Raw genomic sequence first — 15,747 nt, forward strand, 5'->3', positions numbered from 1 at the left:
ATGCAGCTAGCCCCGCCAAGATGCTCGCTTAGCATTGCGCCCACTCAATACTCGCGAACTTTCTCAATTCCTTCGATTCTCCAACCTCGACGTTCAACTAACCCGGACTTATCAGAAAAGACAGACCACCTCTCGCACTAGCCATGCGTGAGTATCGTCCTTCTGATCGGCTGCGACAGCCTGGCTAACGACCGCTGCAGCTCCCAAGTTCGATCCCTCCGAGGTCAAGGTCATCCACCTCCGTGCGACCGGTGGTGAAGTCGGTGCCTCCTCCGCTCTCGCCCCCAAGATCGGTCCTCTCGGTCTCTCGCCCAAGAGTGCGTATTCCACAAATCTTTGCGAGCGCAGAACTGCGCAGGCGCTTTCATGAGTAATCGCTAATCGAAACTTCAGAGGTCGGTGAAGATATCGCCAAGGCCACCGGTGACTGGAAGGGTCTTCGCGTCACCGTCAAGTTGACCATCCAGAACCGTCAGGCCGCCGTTTCCGTCGTTCCCTCCGCTTCTTCCCTCGTCATCAAGGCCCTCAAGGAGCCTCCCAGGGACCGCAAGAAGGAGAAGAACATCAAGCACACCAAGTCCGTTCCTCTTGATGAAATCATTGCCATTGCCAAGACCATGCGCTTCAAGTCCATGGCCAAGGACCTGAAGGGTACCGTTCTCGAGATCCTCGGAACCGCCTTCTCCACCGGTTGCCAAGTTGACGGCCGCAGCCCCAAGGATGTCTCCGACGACATCAAGTCCGGCGAGATCGAGATCCCCGACGAGGAGTAAATGTTTGCACATCGATAAAACGGTGCATGACAGACATGATTGGATGATTTACGCCATAGATGGTTTACATAGCTGAATAAGCAGTACGTCTCCAACACAGAGCTCCAGTCTTCGACTGGTGGGACATGCCCAGCTGCGGCGTTTGAGGTGTCTGAACCAAAAGTGACCTTGGCTCAAGACAATGAGATACCCATTTTGTCGTCTTCAAATCTTCTCTCCCATTGTGACTTGTATCTTATTCGACAAGTGACTTTCCGTTGGGAATGTGTTGACCAAGTATCCCAACGGGAATCAGTCTTGTGGTGAGTTGTGGTATGATCATATATGTGTCCGCTCTCCCGTGAACAAGCATTATGAGGATGCACAGCGCAGCCTTCGACGCACTCGAGATTCTGACATCCGAGGTCAGAAATCTGACTTCAGTCTGGCCACGCTAGTCTGTATATATTCTAGTGTGCATGCTTATCGATTAGAACCCAAGCAGCTCTCGCAAAAAGTTCGAGACCAACAGTACAGCAATCACGCGCTCGGAAAACAACAGAATGTCGAAACAGAAGACTGGTGATGAGGCAGTCGACTGTCCAAGGAGCAGTGACCAAGTGGAGTTGAAGCAGGGAAAGAAGAGGAAACGCGTCGAGGTACCCAATGGAAAGTCACAGCTGAATGCACCATCAGAAAAGGCTGCTGAAGCCAGCAATGTGAAAGAGGAAAAGGTGACCAGCACTGCGCCACCCAAAGCGTCGAAACTAGGATCGGGATCGCCAGCACAACACCATAAATCCCACTCAATCACGACGTCAGGGCAAACGGGTCAAACGCGGAAACGAACTGACAAGAAAACGTTCACCAGACCCCAGCAGAGCGCTCCACCACACCTTTTGCGGAAGCGTGATGAGCTGCTGCCTAAGAGAAAGGCACTGCCTATTTGGCCACAAGCGGACTCTATCAAAGCTGCGCTGAGAAAAAACAATGTCCTCGTCCTCACCGGAGAGACAGGTTCCGGTAAATCGACCCAAGTACCACAGTTTCTACTAGACGAGAAATGGTGTACCCAATGCATCGCAATTACGCAACCTCGACGAGTTGCCGCTATTTCTCTGGCGAGGCGTGTAGCAGAAGAGATGGGCAGCTACATGGGTAGCCAGAGTCCTATGGCGAAAGTTGGCTACAGTGTGCGATTCGACAATGCCACAGGACCGAATACGAAGATCAAATTTCTAACGGAAGGAATGCTGCTGCAGGAGATGTTGAGAGATCCGATAATGTCGCAATACAGCGCTGTAGTGGTCGACGAGGTTCACGAACGCAGTGTCAACGTCGATCTGATTCTTGGATTTCTCAAGAACCTCGTCTCAGACATCGAGCAAAGCGGGAAAAAACGACAGCAGCCTCTCAAGGTTGTTATCATGAGTGCCACTGCTGATGTAGAGGCACTTGTCGGGTTTTTTGATGATTCCAGTGCGTCAGAAAAGGCATCGTCTGCATTAGAAGGCGGTATTACGATGGAGAACGCATCCGAGCAGGCGATCACAAGCCGTGTGTCGAAGTGTTTCGTGGAAGGCCGGCAGTTTCCAGTCAAGACAGTCCACCTACCAAGCCCTACGCAAGACTGGGTCGAGGCGGCTCTCAAGCTCATCTTCCAGATTCACTACAAAGAGCCTTTGCCCGGTGACATCCTGGTATTTCTGACTGGTCAAGACACGATTGAGGGGCTGGAGAAGCTCGTTAACGACTATGCGGAGGGTATGGATGCCGAGGTACCAAAGGTGAGTTCTACTCTTTTGTCTGAAGCGATCAGTCCCTGGATCTTCTGAACACTAATAACATGCAGCTACTCGTCCTACCACTTTTTGCCGCTTTGCCACAACACGCCCAACAACGCATCTTTGAACCAACACCATTTCGCACAAGAAAGGTGATCTTGGCAACCAACATCGCCGAAACATCCGTCACAGTACCCGGTGTCCGGTACGTCATCGATTGCGGCAAGTCGAAGACCAAGCAGTTCCGCAGTCGTCTAGGCCTGGAGTCGCTCCTAGTCAAGCCCATCTCAAAATCTGCGGCAATCCAGCGCAAGGGTCGTGCCGGTCGTGAAGCTCCTGGACAATGCTACCGGCTATATACAGAGCAAGGCTACAACGAGATGGAAGAGCGAACGATACCCGAAATCTTGAGATGTGATCTCAGCCAGGCGATCTTGACTATGAAAGCGCGTGGTGTAGACGACGTGCTCAACTTCCCCTTCCTAGATCGACCGCCCCGCGAAGCGCTTGAGAAAGCTCTTCTACACCTGCTCCATCTGCAAGCCCTGGGAGAGACCGGTACCATCAGCGATACCGGTCTGAAGATCGCAAAACTCCCTCTCACACCAACCCTAGGCCGCGTTCTTGTCGAAGCCGCGAAACCTGAGCGCGACTGCCTACTTGACGTAATCGACATCATCTCCGCCCTCAGCGTCGAGAACGTCTTCCTCAACCTCGTCACCGAGGAGCGCAAAGAAGAAGCCGAAGAAGCGCGTCGTGAGCTCTACCGACGAGAAGGCGACCACATGACGCTCCTCGTCACCGTCCAGCGCTATGCTGAGGAGCAGTCAGACCGCAAAGCTTGGTGCATCAAACACTTTGTTTCACACCGCGCGATGCAGAACGTCATGAACGTGAGGAAGCAGCTGCGCCAGCAGTGCCAGCAGCTCAAACTCCTCTCAGCCAGCGATGATCAGGACATGTCGAACCCGTCGGAAGAGAGGACCAAGGCAATTCTCGCGTGCATGCTACGGGGATTCGTGGCGAACACCGCTAGGCTGATGCCAGATGGGAGTTACAAGACACTCAACGGTAACCAGTTGGTAGCGATACATCCCGGGTCGGTCCTGTTTGGGCGCAAGGTTGAGGCGATTGTATTTAACGAGTTCGTCTTCACCGGGAAGGCGTGGGCGAGGGGCGTGAGTGCGGTGCAGCTGGACTGGGTTGCTGAAGTTATCGACTCAATCTTGTAGATGGGTGTGTAGAATGATATGGAGTAATAGTGTATATCAGTGTTTCCATTCACAACGAATCGTCTCCGTCGTTGAAAAAATGCTTGGACTCAGAAGTTCTGATTCGTACCCTGGAAAGCAACGCTTGGAGGTATTCAGCGGCATGTCAGAAAGAGCATTTAACAACCATGAAGATCTGCAGTCTTCCAAGCATTCATAAGCTTACAATACTCCTGTAGGGCCACCATAATTGCCTCCTTATACTCAGAGAGAACGCACGCATGGATCCATATTTTCCTGCAACGTAAGAGAGTGTCTACCTCCTCCTACCAACCCCAGCCCCACCAGTTTCCTTATCCGCCAAACTAACCACCTCCCCGATACCCGCGGCTTCCTGCTCATCCTCCAGTGCACGAATCTCCTCTCTGCAGTCCCAGAACTTCTCCTCCGCTTCTTTGAATGCTAGCTGCCTCATCTCTTTTGGCCCGTACTCGTCCATCTTCTTCTTCCTATCCAGATCCTCAATCGTGAGATTAATCCATGCCTCTGACGTCCGGGAGTAGAAGTCGCGCAAGGTCTCGAAAGGCCGCGGATGCGGCAGCCCATCGGTAAGTGCAGAGATCTCTTCGTTGGTACCAAGGTCTTCGTCTGCGGTGTCTTTGGAAGGAACGACGATGGGGGAGTCGATGACACTTGTTGGGGCTGTTGAGGGGACGGACCCATCTTCTTCGTCTTCGCCTTCCGAGTCGTCTTCGTCGTCCTCGTCTTCTGAATCGGCTTCGTCGTCGCTGCCTTGCCAGTCCTCCAGCTCGCGCTTGAAGATCTCCTGCACGCCGTCGAGATGGTTCAGATTCACGGACCAGAGCTCGTCGAAAGTGAATTCTCGGTCGCCCTTCTCGAAGGTGCCGCCGTATATGTAGAGCGTATCCGCTTGGACGGCTAGGGCGGCGTTAAAGCGCGGGTGCGGGAATTCGTAGGCACGCGGCTTCTCAGGGCGTTGGTCCTCCTCCTCTTCCTCCTCTTTAACCTTCTCTGCCTCACCATCGGAATCCAGCGAAGTAACACCGCCAGCCTTCATCTCCAAAGCTTTGAGGTTGGCAAGCAACTCTTCCTCGTCAGCTTTTCCACGCGCGCGGCGGCTGACGTTCGCCTGCTTTTCTGCCTTCTTGTTCGCATTGGCTTTCGGTCGTCGTAGAGTGAGCGGCATGTATCTGTTTCGCTCGATGTTCCAAACAAACATTTGGTTGAAGAACTCGGAGTCAATGCCCTCTTCGCTCTCCTCGACGTCATGCACACCACCAAACAATACGCCACGCCCCTTGTGAAATGCCATAGTGGCACCTGCACGTGCAGGATTTGGTGCATTCGCGGGCATCTTGCGCTTCTCCCACGAAACTGTGGGGAGTGTTGTAGAGGGTTGGTCAGCAGGCGGTGGTGTGATACGGAGGAACCAGGTGTCAACGTGCACCTTCGGCTTCAGCACCATTCGAGATGATGGGCCGCCACCACCACCTTTCTTGCCCTTGCCTTGCTGCTGCTGTTGTTGTCCTTTGTTACCACCTGCAGTAGTCTTTACTCGCGAGTATCCACCGTAGATAACGGCGCCCTGGTCGTGTGGCAACAGGGTAAAACTTGATCGTGCATCTGGAACTGCTCGTGCTGCTTGCAGTTTTGGTGTATGCCACGTGAAGTTGACACAATCGTAGATCCACAGGTCGTTCAGATACTTTGTAGTCGCCGAGGTGTCCTGAAAACCGCCAAATAGGATAATGTACTGCTTGAAGCCAACCATACGGTGTCCACTTCTTGCTGGCGGACTAGATGCTTTGCCTTTCGTCTCTACACGCGTCCATTCCCGACTCTTGGGTTCAAGCTTCCAGAAGTCGTTGTAGTGATAAAACGTGCCTTGCTTGGGAGAGCTGAACTCGCCACCAAATAGGTAGATCTCTTGTGTGTTCGCAGCTCTGCACCAGGCGTGTCCTGAACGTGGCAGCGGCGAGTTAGGGCTCGTGACTTTGTTCCAGGTGTCTCGCTTGATGTTGTAGACAAACAGATCGTTGTAGAAATGTGCAACGGCACCGTTGTAGTACTCGCCGCCGTACATGAAGATCTCGTTTTCATTTGCTGGGTTGGCGATCAGCGTGCTGGACGACCTCGGTGATGGTGGCTCGCAGGCAGTTTCCGTAATCTCGTTGTACAGTTCCTGCTCTTTCGCATACTGCGCCAGCACCGCATCAAGATCCACGGATTCAGTGTCTGAATCTGCATCCTTGTTCTTCGATGCCACCTTCTTGTCTTTCTTGCCGGCCTTTTTCTCTTGCTTTGCTGCCTTTGCTGCTTTGGCGGCTGCTTTGTCGCCCTTCTTCTTGTCTTTCGCCATGACGATAGTAGAATGCTTCAAACACTAGAACGTGAAGATGCCTTAAGCTCCTGATATGAATTTCGAGGTTTTGGGTAATTCGCCCCCGCAGTTGCTGGAAATTTTCGCTTTTGAAGGCGCAACACAAACAACCTGAATTCGAAAGACGAGACCCTGTTTCTGGGACTCGGGCAATGATGAAGCTCTGCACTTGCTCTGGAATCACAGATATCGATCACATGAAAAGTGCAAGCTTCATGGCTCGCCTGTCGCACCTGCACGAAACAGTAAGTAGAATAGATGTGGGGCTTCCTTATCGATAAAGCCACGACATTCACTCCACTATCAACCAGAACACCACCATACACGAACCCGAAATGATACAAGCAGCAAAGATCCTTGAGCAAAGAAGCCATACAGTGCCTGGTGGGTACATCGAGAGTACATCAATTGGCATATCAGTTACTGACCGACTCAGGCAAGCTCAGGATAACCGAGCACTTCTTCCAAGTACCGCGTGACTATACTAACCCCTCAGCGGGCAACATTCAATTGTTCGCACGTTCAGCCCTCAAAACCGAAAAGCCTGCCGACTACTCTCCGACCGGCACTCCAGACCCCAAAAAGATCCAACTCCCATGGCTAGTCTACTTGCAAGGCGGCCCTGGGTTTGAATGCCGCAGTCCTCAGGATGTATCCTGGGTTCCCACTATTCTGGATAAAGGGTACCGAGTTTTGATGCTTGACCAGCGCGGCACTGGCTTATCAACTGCAATAAGCCAGAGCAGTCTGCAGCTTCGAGGCGACGAGAAGGTACAGGCAGAGTACTTGAAAAGTTTCCGTGCAGACAGCATCGTCAAGGACTGCGAGGCTGTCCGAAAAGCATTGACAGACGACTATCCCGACGACAAGAAGAAATGGTCCGTCATGGGCCAATCTTTTGGAGGGTTCTGTGCAACAACCTATCTGTCCTTCTACCCCGAAGGCGTCAAAGAAGCCTTCCTCTTCGGCGGGCTTCCACCCCTACGCAACAATCCAGATGAAGTGTATGAGCGTCTGTATGAGCGCGTCAAGAAGAGGAACGAACAGTACTATAGCAAATACCCCGAGGACGTGGAGCGAGTAAAGCGCATCATCAAGCTACTGAGCCGATTCGGCGACACCACCGTCCGCGTCCAAGGAGGCGAAGGCCACCTCAGCGCACGCCGCTTCCTCCAACTCGGCATCTTCTTCGGCAAGCACGGTGGCTTCGACGAGGTGCACGCCCTCGTCCTCCGAGCCGACACCGATCTAAACCAGTTCGGACACCTAACCCGCCCGACGGTGCTTGCGCTCGAAGCCGCGCAGTCGTGGGATTCAAACATCATCTACGCCCTGCTCCACGAGCCCATCTACTGCCAAGGCGAAGCATCCCGCTGGTCCGCCGAGCGCCTCCTCTCCAAGTTCCCCTCCTTCTCGCTGCACAACATCGACGCCGCAGACCACCCCGTGTACTTCACCGGCGAGATGATCTACCCCTTCATGTTCGACTGCTACCCGGAGCTCGCCAAGCTGAAAACCGTCGCGCACCTGCTCGCCGAGGAGAACAACTGGCCGCCGCTGTACGACGTCGCCCAGCTGAACTCGAACGAGGTGCCTACCTACGCTGCTGTCTACCACGACGACATGTACGTTGATTTTGAGCTGAGTATGGAGACTGCGAGTGCGATTCAAGGCTGCAAGCCGTTTGTCACAAACTCCATGTATCACAATGCCATTGGAGCCAAGACGGACGACGTGCTCAAGGAGATTTTCGCGAGGAGGGACGATGTAATCGATTGATTAGGGGCGAGGTGTATTTGTCCACCTTTTCGTGGTGGATGGTATTGCATCTTCGTACTTTCACTGCAAGTGCGCATTCGTTCTCTCGGTCACAAGCGTGAGAGGCATAGTGAGAAGAACCACGCAGACAATCTCAGCATTCCATAGAAAGCAAAACGAAAGAATCTGAATTTTAACGACATGCTGCAGAATCACGAAATTTCTACACCGCCCACCAGCAGACCGAGAAATGATATTATCCACATCCCACCACGCATCCCATCTCTTCCGTAGCACCCCCACTCAATGCCAGGTGAACCTCCCAGCGACCCACTCTGCGCCCCTACGAACCACGCAAAACTCGACATCGGTCTGAAAAAGCCGATAATTCAGCTCATCCATTGTCTCGGTGATGTACGCGTTGGCGACAACAGACCCAAACAGCTCCATCTGAAGCTTCTCAACGTCCCGTATCACGGCAATGGTACGCGACACTCGATCGGCGAGGGTGCGCTGTTGGGCAAGCGCTGCGGGTGTCATGCCCACGGGCTGACGGGCGCGGCGCTCAAATAGGGGAGTGCGGCAGTGGGGACATCGATTCGCGTTACGGGTTGTGCTGTTGAGCCAGTGCGCGAGGCAGGGTTTGCCGATTACGTGGTTGCAGGCGGTGATGCGGAAGGCGCGGTGTATGATGGTGTTGGTGTAGGGCTCGAGGCAGATGCAGCAGCGTTTGGAGTGGTCGCGGGCGTCTGGATGAGTGTGTGTTGGTGATGGTGACACTTCCTGACCATGGTCGGATACGTTGTGGTCTGGGCCGATGTTCTCAAGCTCCGTGTCCTTAGCTGGGCTCGGGAGGAGGTGATGGGCGTGGGTGAGTTGGTTGATCACTTCATCCTGTAGTGAAGCAGTGCACTCGCTGAATTCTTTCTGTAGAACAGGATGGTGCTTCAGGCGAATGTGTTCAGCCACTGAGCCGGTTGTTTCGGCAAAGTTGATGTAGTAGAAGGTTCGTATGTTTCGAAGACGGTACACTACTTTCACAAGCACATCCATATGCAAGGAACGGATAGCCATGCTGGCGACTAGACGGTTACGAATACCGACGCGGTACAAATTATCATGATCTCGCAAGAAATGAACGAGATGTTCGGGTAGGCTGAAGAGTGTTGCGTCCTCGGCGAGTCGTAGTTGTTCTGCATATTCACGGTTCTGCTGGAGGAGTTTGGTCACGTTCCGCAGAGCGCGATCAATGTAGACTGTGTCCGGCTCAGCGCGATGTGCTGAGATAACACCCTCGAAAGATTGACGAACGGTTCGCACTAGGCCGATAGGAATAGTCATGTGTGCTTGTGTAGGACCAGATAACTCGGGTCGAAGGCTGCCGAGAGATTGCTGTAAGAAAGAGCGTGACTCGGACATTGTGAGGCTTCTCTCGTTTGAGACTGTGGTACTGCAGTACCTCTCGCAAGCACAGGCAGGGCAAGTTCAAACCAGCGGTCTGTCCGAGAGACGATCCTGGGATAGATTATAAAATTGCCTGAGAGACGGAACGATGTATTCGTGGTGATTTGAGTTCAACTGTAGTTTGCGAACAGTGACATCCGGTACGTGATATGATGTAGCTTGAAGGTGACTATCAGTATTAGGCCTTTGGTGAATGACGATCTGGTTTTCTTATTGTGCAATGGCCATTGTACTGTCCGACACTGTAACAGAACCTTTCACCTTGCTCTCGTCATGGAATAGCAGTTGGTTGTTCCCGAGGTGAACGTGGTTTTGGTGGTTCATAAGTACGATTGTGAGGCCGTCAACATGTGCTGCTATAGATAGTGATAGGCTTGCTGAATTCAATGGTATATAGTTGGGACCAACATGCATGTGCAAGGCATCAAGTGTCGTCGGCCAGCGCTCTGACCTTGACAAACATATGGCAGGAACACAACCGGAGTCGTGTTTCACCAGCCGGAGGAAGGAAAGAATTGGAAAAGTGGAAGTCGCCTTGTCCAGGCCGTTCATGCCTCAGCGCTTGCTCCATAGACCTTGTTGCGTTTCTCGGATCCTGCGCTCTTGTTCCTTGATCATAGCTTCGGTCTGACCGTGGCCATTGCCTCTGCTGTCGACGTGGTCGATTTCCATGGGATCAGACCCCTCTTCTGCGGGCTGTGGGAACTTCGGGGCGGGAGGTGCACCTCGTCGTGGTTCGTGGGCTTTGATGCCTTCCATCATACCAGCGGCGCCGCCGGCTCTTAGCTGGTTGATGGCACGGATGGTGTCGATGGCGGCATGGAGCGTGCGCCTGGCGTTGAAGTTCTTCTTTACAGTCGGCAGCAGATCCTCCTCGCCTTCGGCTTGTTTCGTGCCAAGATCAGCAATCCAGGGGTGTGACAAAGCTTCGTGCGAGGTCATGCGCGCCGCTGGATCGACCGTCAGACAGCGACGAATGAACTCGCGAGCAGTCAGCGAGACGCCACGCCAGTACTCGAGTGGCGTGAAGGAGTAGTCGGCAACAAGGATGGCTTGCATCTCTTCAAGGTTCGAGTCACGATCGAAAGGAGTGTAACCGCAGAGGAGGAAGTAGGTGATGACGCCGATGGCCCAGATATCGCTGTACGAATCGTTAGTTGTGAGGACACAAGACTCGGACATGCACGTACACAGGCTTGCCGTGGCCAGTCTTCCGGAAAATCTCAGGCGCCATGTATCCGGGGGTTCCACAAGTCGTAGTCAAGACGTGGAACTGCTCTTCGTCCATGATGCGGGACAGGCCAAAGTCGGCAATCAGCAGATCGGCATTGTCCTCTGGCGTCCGGAACAACAGGTTCTCGGGCTTCAAGTCGCGGTGCACAATGCCGTGGTCGTGGAGGTATGCCACAGCAGACAGTGTGGCTCGAATCAAGTCTGCTGCATCCGACTCGTAGTAGTTGCCTTTTCGGCAGATGCGGTCGAAGAGCTCGCCTCCCAGTGCCAGATCGGTCACGAGGTATACTGCAGACAAAGATCATCAGCTATGCATGTCGTCACGGCGTGGGAGTGCGTACAGTTGTTCATGGTCTCAAAGTAGTCCACCAGGGTCAGGATGTTCCTGTGGCCCATAGACACCCTTTTCAGTACTGCGATCTCGTTCCGGACCATGTGTTCTCGCCCAGCCATGAGCCTCTTGTTGATGACCTTGGCAGCGTAGTATCTCCCTGTGTCGATGTGCACGCACTCCTTGACCACCGAGTAGCTGCCAGCGCCCAAAGTTTTTCCCGTCTTGTAGCGGCATGGCTGCACCTGCGCCTGCGACTGGGGCGTAGAGGCTCCGTTCGAAGCCATTCTCGACGGCGTGCTTTACTCAGGGCGTCGTAGCCACACAACGTGGTGGGAAGACGCGAGGAGTTGGCTGTAGGGGAGGGAAAGCGCAGCAATAGATGGATATATGGGGGCCGAGATCTCAGCCTAGTCGAGCAAGATTGCACAAAGGCAGTGCAAAGATGCTGGGGAAGAGCCTGAGCCGTGGGGTGAGGCGGTATATATGTTCAAGCGCTATACGGGCGAGGCACGAGTGGGTGTTGTGGTCTAAGGAGAAGGGAAAGGCGCCGTTGTCGTGGACCTCGTATGTCGCAAGTCAGCCCTAGGACCCCCGCGTTGGTGGGGTACCGTGTCTGTGCGCGCAACGCCCGGATTCGCGCAACGCCCGCTTTTTACTAGTAAAAACACCAAAATCTCTTATTTTAAAAGCTAATTAACTCTACTATTAGTAGAGATAAAGACTAACTTTCTATTAGAAAGATACTCTATTTATATAGATCTATAAGCTAGTAGTAATTTTATTCTATAATATATAGTATTAGCTATAATAATATTTTTTACTAGTAGAGTAAAAGTTCTAAAACTTTAATAAAACTCTTAGATATTAAAATTTAGAGTATAAACCCTAGTCTGTAGAGTATCTTTAGTATAGGAATTCTTTTACTATCTAGCGTAGTTCTTTATATATACTACTTTTAGCTACTTTTAACTTTATATTTTTAGGAAAAGTAGTATATATAAGGAACTATGCTAGCTACTTAAAAAAGTCCTATACTAAAGATACTCTACAGACTAGGGTTTATACTCTAAATTTTAATATCTAAGAGTTTTATTAAAGTTTTAGAACTTTTACTCTACTAGTAAAAATATTATTATAGCTAATACTATATATTATAGAATAAAATTACTACTAGCTTATAGATCTATATAAATAGAGTATCTTTCTAATAGAAAGTTAGTCTTTATCTCTACTAATAGTAGAGTTAATTAGCTTTTAAAATAAGAGATTTTGGTGTTTTTACTAGTAAAAAGCGGGCGTTGCGCGAATCCGGGCGTTGCGCGCACAGACACGGTATCGGCGTGCGCGAAAGAGCTTCCACAGCCGCTCTTCCGCAGTCCTGAAGGTGCAAAGACTTGGGCCACAGCGACGAGAAATATGCCCGTCGACCCATGCTTCGTTTTAAGACTTGAGACGTAGCAAGAACATAGCCGGCGGACAACGCTCTCGAATGTCTTGAATTGATAGAGCTGCTCGATTGTGGCTGGCTGCACAGCAACGTATATGAGGCTGTAGGCCGTGTATCACTAACGCACACAGTCCTTTGCTGGTGGTATGTCAGATCTTTCTACATGGTGTATACTACTACTTCTTCTTCTTCTTCCTCGTCTACATCACAGCGTTCCGTCGTAGCCAACGCTCCCGTGGTCTAATCGAAAAAAAATCATGTCAAGCGAAACGCGAGTAGAACAGCCCTACGACTTGACGAGCAAGCTGGATCCGTCCATGCTCTCAGGCTGAGAGAGACCCATCAGGGCAAGGATCGTAGGTGCGACGTCACCGAGCACACCGTCACTCTTCTTCAAGCTCCAGGACTCGGGCGCGTTAGCCATGACGAATGGAACCTTGTTGAGTGTGTGAGATGTCTTAGGAGTACCCTCCTCCGTAAGCATCTCTTCGGCGTTACTGATTCTCTGTTAGCGTGGCGTTTGTAGGCGATGGACGTGGTAGCTTACCCGTGGTCAGCAGTAACGAAGAGGACGTAGCCGCTCTCCTTGCACTGATCGTACACCCTCTTGATAGCCTTGTCGGTCTCTGTGCAAGCCTCAATGGCTGCCTTGTAAACACCAGTGTGGCCAACCATATCGGGGGGTGCGAAGTTGTTCATCAAGAACTCAAACTTGCCGGTCTGGATCCTCTCGCAGAGCTTCTCGGCAACGGCCATGGCGCTCATGGTAGGCTGGAGGTCATAGGTGGCTACCTTGGGCGAAGGAACCATCTCACGCTCCTCGTTCTCGAACTGCTTCTCCACACCGCCGTTGAAGAAGAAGGTGACGTGAGCGTACTTCTCAGTCTCAGCAACGTGGCACTGCTTCACGCCCTGCTTTCCAAGCGTCTCGGCAAGGACATCGTCCATTCGCTGTGGGGGGAAGGCGACGGGGAACGTGTACTTGGGGTTGTACGAGGTCATGGTTGTGAGGTGGATGTCGGCAGGGTAAGGGAAGTCGGCCTTGGGCGAGCGGTCGACATCGCCCAAGAGCTGGGTGATTTCACGAACGCGGTCGGAGCGGTAGTTGAAGAAGAAGACAGTGTCCTTGTCTGCACACACAAGTTAGCATGGAGACATCTCGGTACTCATCATGTCTCCGACTTACCCTGGATCCTGCGCTCTTTTCCACCTACGATGATGGGCTTCAAGAACTCGTCGTTCTCGCCCTTCTCGTACCTCTCTTTGATGGTGGCTACGGGGTCGCTGCTCTCCTCGCCCTCGCCAGTGACCAGGCCCTTCATACCGATCTCAACACGGTCCCACCTCTTGTCGCGGTCCATGATGAAGTAGCGACCGACTATGGTGGCGATCTCGCCGGTACCGATCTCCTTGGTGGTCTTGAGCAGATCCGTCATGTATCCGGCACTGGACTTGGGGTCGGTGTCACGGCCGTCACCGAAGAAGTGGATGAAGACCTTGGGGACGCCCATCTGCTTAGCGACCTTGAGAAGCGCGACGAGGTGGTCGATGTGGGAGTGGACTCCGCCGTCCGAGACAAGGCCGCACAAGTGAAGCCTGCCATTGCCGTCGATGGCATTCTGGAACGATTTCTTGACGTTCTCGTTCTCTGCGAGCTTGTCGTTCTTGATTGTCTGCCCAATGCGAACAGAGTCTTGCCAGACAACGCGGCCGGCGCCAATGTTCAGGTGGCCGACCTCACTGTTGCCCATGAGGCCTTCTGGAAGACCGACGGCAAGGGACGAGGCCTCGAGCTCCGTGTAGCCCTGGGCCGTCTTAGAGCCGCTCTTTGCGAACTCATCCATGGTCGGTGTGTCGGCAGCGAGAATGGCATCGCCGTCCTTGCGCGACTGCTCAGTCGCGACACCCCATCCGTCAATGACGATGAGGACAGCCTTCTGGTCGACCTTGGCCATGTTTGCGGGCCCAATTGGGATGGACAGGGAGCAAGGAGAGAAAGGATAGCACTCGAGGGGACACTCGAGCTGTGGGAATGCAGACCGTGAAGAGGAGGAGGGCCAAAAAGGTGTAGTCGACCCACGGGTTGGAGGGGCACTTGGAGGTGGGGCTCAACCAGCCGTCGGCGCAGAGTCTAAGAACGAACGTCACAGGCTTTGCATGAACATGCAACCCAGCCACACCACACCACACCACACCACACTACACTACACTACACCACACCACACTACACTACACTACACCACACCACACTACACTACACTACACCACACCACATCACACTACACCACACTATACTGGGTACACTGCACTACACTACACCACACTGTACTAGGTACACTACACTGCACTACACTTCAATACACTACACTGCACTACACTTCAATACACTACACTACACTACACTTCAATACACTACACTACACTGCACCACGCCACATTACACCGCCCGCGGCCGGCTATCACCTGTGCAGAAACAACGCGCACGTCTCGGTCGTCCACTCAAATCGCCGACGCCGCGAAACTCACATCACCAGCCCGCCGGCAGCCAAGTCCCACACAGCCAATCACCTCCCACCTGAGCGGCGCGGCGCGTTGCACAGGCGCGTCCTCCCGCCTCAACACCAAGCCAGGCCGGCCACGTGCCAGCTATCTTGGATTCTCCACGAGTACCACACCGCGTTCCTCAACCACACTTATCATGTCTCGAGCTGCCACGCCCCACGCGCCCGCGTCAGCACGCGCCTCACTCCCTCCCACGGGTGCCGCGACGCCAGCTCCGCAAGCTCTAGCTTCTGCTTCCCCAGGCCTTCCGCCGCCGACTAGCTTCGACATCCTTCCTGATCTCCACAAGCTTCTCAAGCGTCTGCTCGACGCGGCACCCGCATCTGCTCCCACACACTCGAATGCAGGTGCAGACGGCCCTCTCGACATCCAGCATGTGGCCACGGCTGCTACAGATATCAGGCTGAAGATGCAGAGGGCGCAGCGCGCTGTCATGGCCCTGCCCGAGCTCGACAGAACCTGTGAGGACCAACAGGAGGAGATTGAAGACCTCGAGGCACGCATTGCCCGTCTGAAGGCTTCTTTGCGCGAGCTTGGCCGTCCCACAGACTCTGCGCGAGACCGAGACCAACGTATGACGGGATGAGCCTCCAAGCGGACTTCAATTGATCCTTCCTAGGCCGCGTGTCCATCGATTGTATGGATGCCCTTGACATGGCTCTTGCCCAAGGAGCGTAATGGTATGCACTTCAATACTTTGTCTCTACACGTCGCTCTACACGACTATAGATCCATGTACAAGCTTAAAGCGCGCACAGGCTAAGTCAGTAAGTATGGTGTAGCTATAGCGCACAACAGTAG

General features: G+C 53.1%; 8 protein-coding genes across 8 annotated transcripts, besides 17 other annotated features; 4 read left to right on the forward strand and 4 right to left on the reverse strand.

The window, feature by feature from the left end:
- Window positions 1-143: 143 nt before the first annotated feature.
- Window positions 144-773, forward strand: EKO05_0009547 (60S ribosomal protein L12; the record flags this gene model as incomplete). Its single annotated transcript, XM_038942426.2, has 3 exons — window positions 144-147; window positions 201-317; window positions 394-773. The coding sequence occupies 3 exons, from the start codon at window positions 144-146 to the stop codon at window positions 771-773; spliced, it is 501 nt and encodes a 166-aa protein (XP_038794938.2).
- A 542-nt stretch (window positions 774-1,315) lies between these two features.
- On the forward strand, window positions 1,316-3,768 carry EKO05_0009548 (RNA helicase; the record flags this gene model as incomplete). Its single annotated transcript, XM_038942429.2, has 2 exons — window positions 1,316-2,539; window positions 2,605-3,768. 2 exons carry the CDS (start codon window positions 1,316-1,318, stop codon window positions 3,766-3,768), a joined length of 2,388 nt encoding a protein of 795 aa, XP_038794939.2.
- Window positions 3,769-4,063: 295 nt separating this feature from the next.
- Window positions 4,064-6,127, reverse strand: EKO05_0009549 (Kelch repeat-containing protein 3; the record flags this gene model as incomplete). The annotated part of the gene is made up of 1 exon (XM_038946888.1): window positions 4,064-6,127. The coding sequence occupies one exon, from the start codon at window positions 6,125-6,127 to the stop codon at window positions 4,064-4,066; it is 2,064 nt and encodes a 687-aa protein (XP_038794940.1).
- Window positions 4,470-4,535: a tandem repeat.
- Window positions 4,749-4,786: a tandem repeat.
- A 356-nt stretch (window positions 6,128-6,483) lies between the features above and the next one.
- Window positions 6,484-7,927, forward strand: EKO05_0009550 (Prolyl aminopeptidase; the record flags this gene model as incomplete). Its single annotated transcript, XM_038942711.1, has 2 exons — window positions 6,484-6,532; window positions 6,585-7,927. 2 exons carry the CDS (start codon window positions 6,484-6,486, stop codon window positions 7,925-7,927), a joined length of 1,392 nt encoding a protein of 463 aa, XP_038794941.1.
- A 282-nt stretch (window positions 7,928-8,209) lies between these two features.
- On the reverse strand, window positions 8,210-9,325 carry EKO05_0009551 (uncharacterized protein; the record flags this gene model as incomplete). The annotated part of the gene is made up of 1 exon (XM_038946889.1): window positions 8,210-9,325. The coding sequence occupies one exon, from the start codon at window positions 9,323-9,325 to the stop codon at window positions 8,210-8,212; it is 1,116 nt and encodes a 371-aa protein (XP_038794942.1).
- A 600-nt stretch (window positions 9,326-9,925) lies between these two features.
- Window positions 9,926-11,221, reverse strand: EKO05_0009552 (Calcium/calmodulin-dependent protein kinase; the record flags this gene model as incomplete). The annotated part of the gene is made up of 3 exons (XM_038942591.1): window positions 9,926-10,511; window positions 10,561-10,891; window positions 10,945-11,221. The coding sequence occupies 3 exons, from the start codon at window positions 11,219-11,221 to the stop codon at window positions 9,926-9,928; spliced, it is 1,194 nt and encodes a 397-aa protein (XP_038794943.1).
- A 321-nt stretch (window positions 11,222-11,542) lies between these two features.
- Window positions 11,543-11,585: a mobile genetic element.
- Window positions 11,586-11,634: 49 nt separating this feature from the next.
- Window positions 11,635-11,644: an inverted repeat.
- Window positions 11,635-11,765: a mobile genetic element.
- Window positions 11,635-11,766: a dispersed repeat.
- Window positions 11,752-11,853: an inverted repeat.
- Window positions 11,752-12,063: a mobile genetic element.
- Window positions 11,756-11,765: an inverted repeat.
- Window positions 11,962-12,063: an inverted repeat.
- Window positions 12,050-12,059: an inverted repeat.
- Window positions 12,050-12,179: a mobile genetic element.
- Window positions 12,050-12,180: a dispersed repeat.
- Window positions 12,170-12,179: an inverted repeat.
- Window positions 12,181-12,229: 49 nt separating the features above from the next.
- Window positions 12,230-12,272: a mobile genetic element.
- Window positions 12,273-12,557: 285 nt separating this feature from the next.
- Window positions 12,558-12,586: a tandem repeat.
- Window positions 12,587-12,670: 84 nt separating this feature from the next.
- On the reverse strand, window positions 12,671-14,339 carry EKO05_0009553 (Phosphoglycerate mutase (2,3-diphosphoglycerate-independent); the record flags this gene model as incomplete). Its single annotated transcript, XM_038942517.1, has 3 exons — window positions 12,671-12,881; window positions 12,932-13,514; window positions 13,571-14,339. The coding sequence occupies 3 exons, from the start codon at window positions 14,337-14,339 to the stop codon at window positions 12,671-12,673; spliced, it is 1,563 nt and encodes a 520-aa protein (XP_038794944.1).
- Window positions 14,340-14,560: 221 nt separating this feature from the next.
- Window positions 14,561-14,827: a tandem repeat.
- A 255-nt stretch (window positions 14,828-15,082) lies between these two features.
- EKO05_0009554 (uncharacterized protein) lies at window positions 15,083-15,532 on the forward strand (the record flags this gene model as incomplete). The annotated part of the gene is made up of 1 exon (XM_038946890.1): window positions 15,083-15,532. One exon carries the CDS (start codon window positions 15,083-15,085, stop codon window positions 15,530-15,532), a length of 450 nt encoding a protein of 149 aa, XP_038794945.1.
- Between the last annotated feature and the right edge of the window lie 215 nt (window positions 15,533-15,747).

The sequence above is a fragment of the Ascochyta rabiei genome, chromosome 17 (assembly GCF_004011695.2).
Source record: "Ascochyta rabiei chromosome 17, complete sequence".
NCBI lineage: Eukaryota > Fungi > Ascomycota > Dothideomycetes > Pleosporales > Didymellaceae > Ascochyta > Ascochyta rabiei.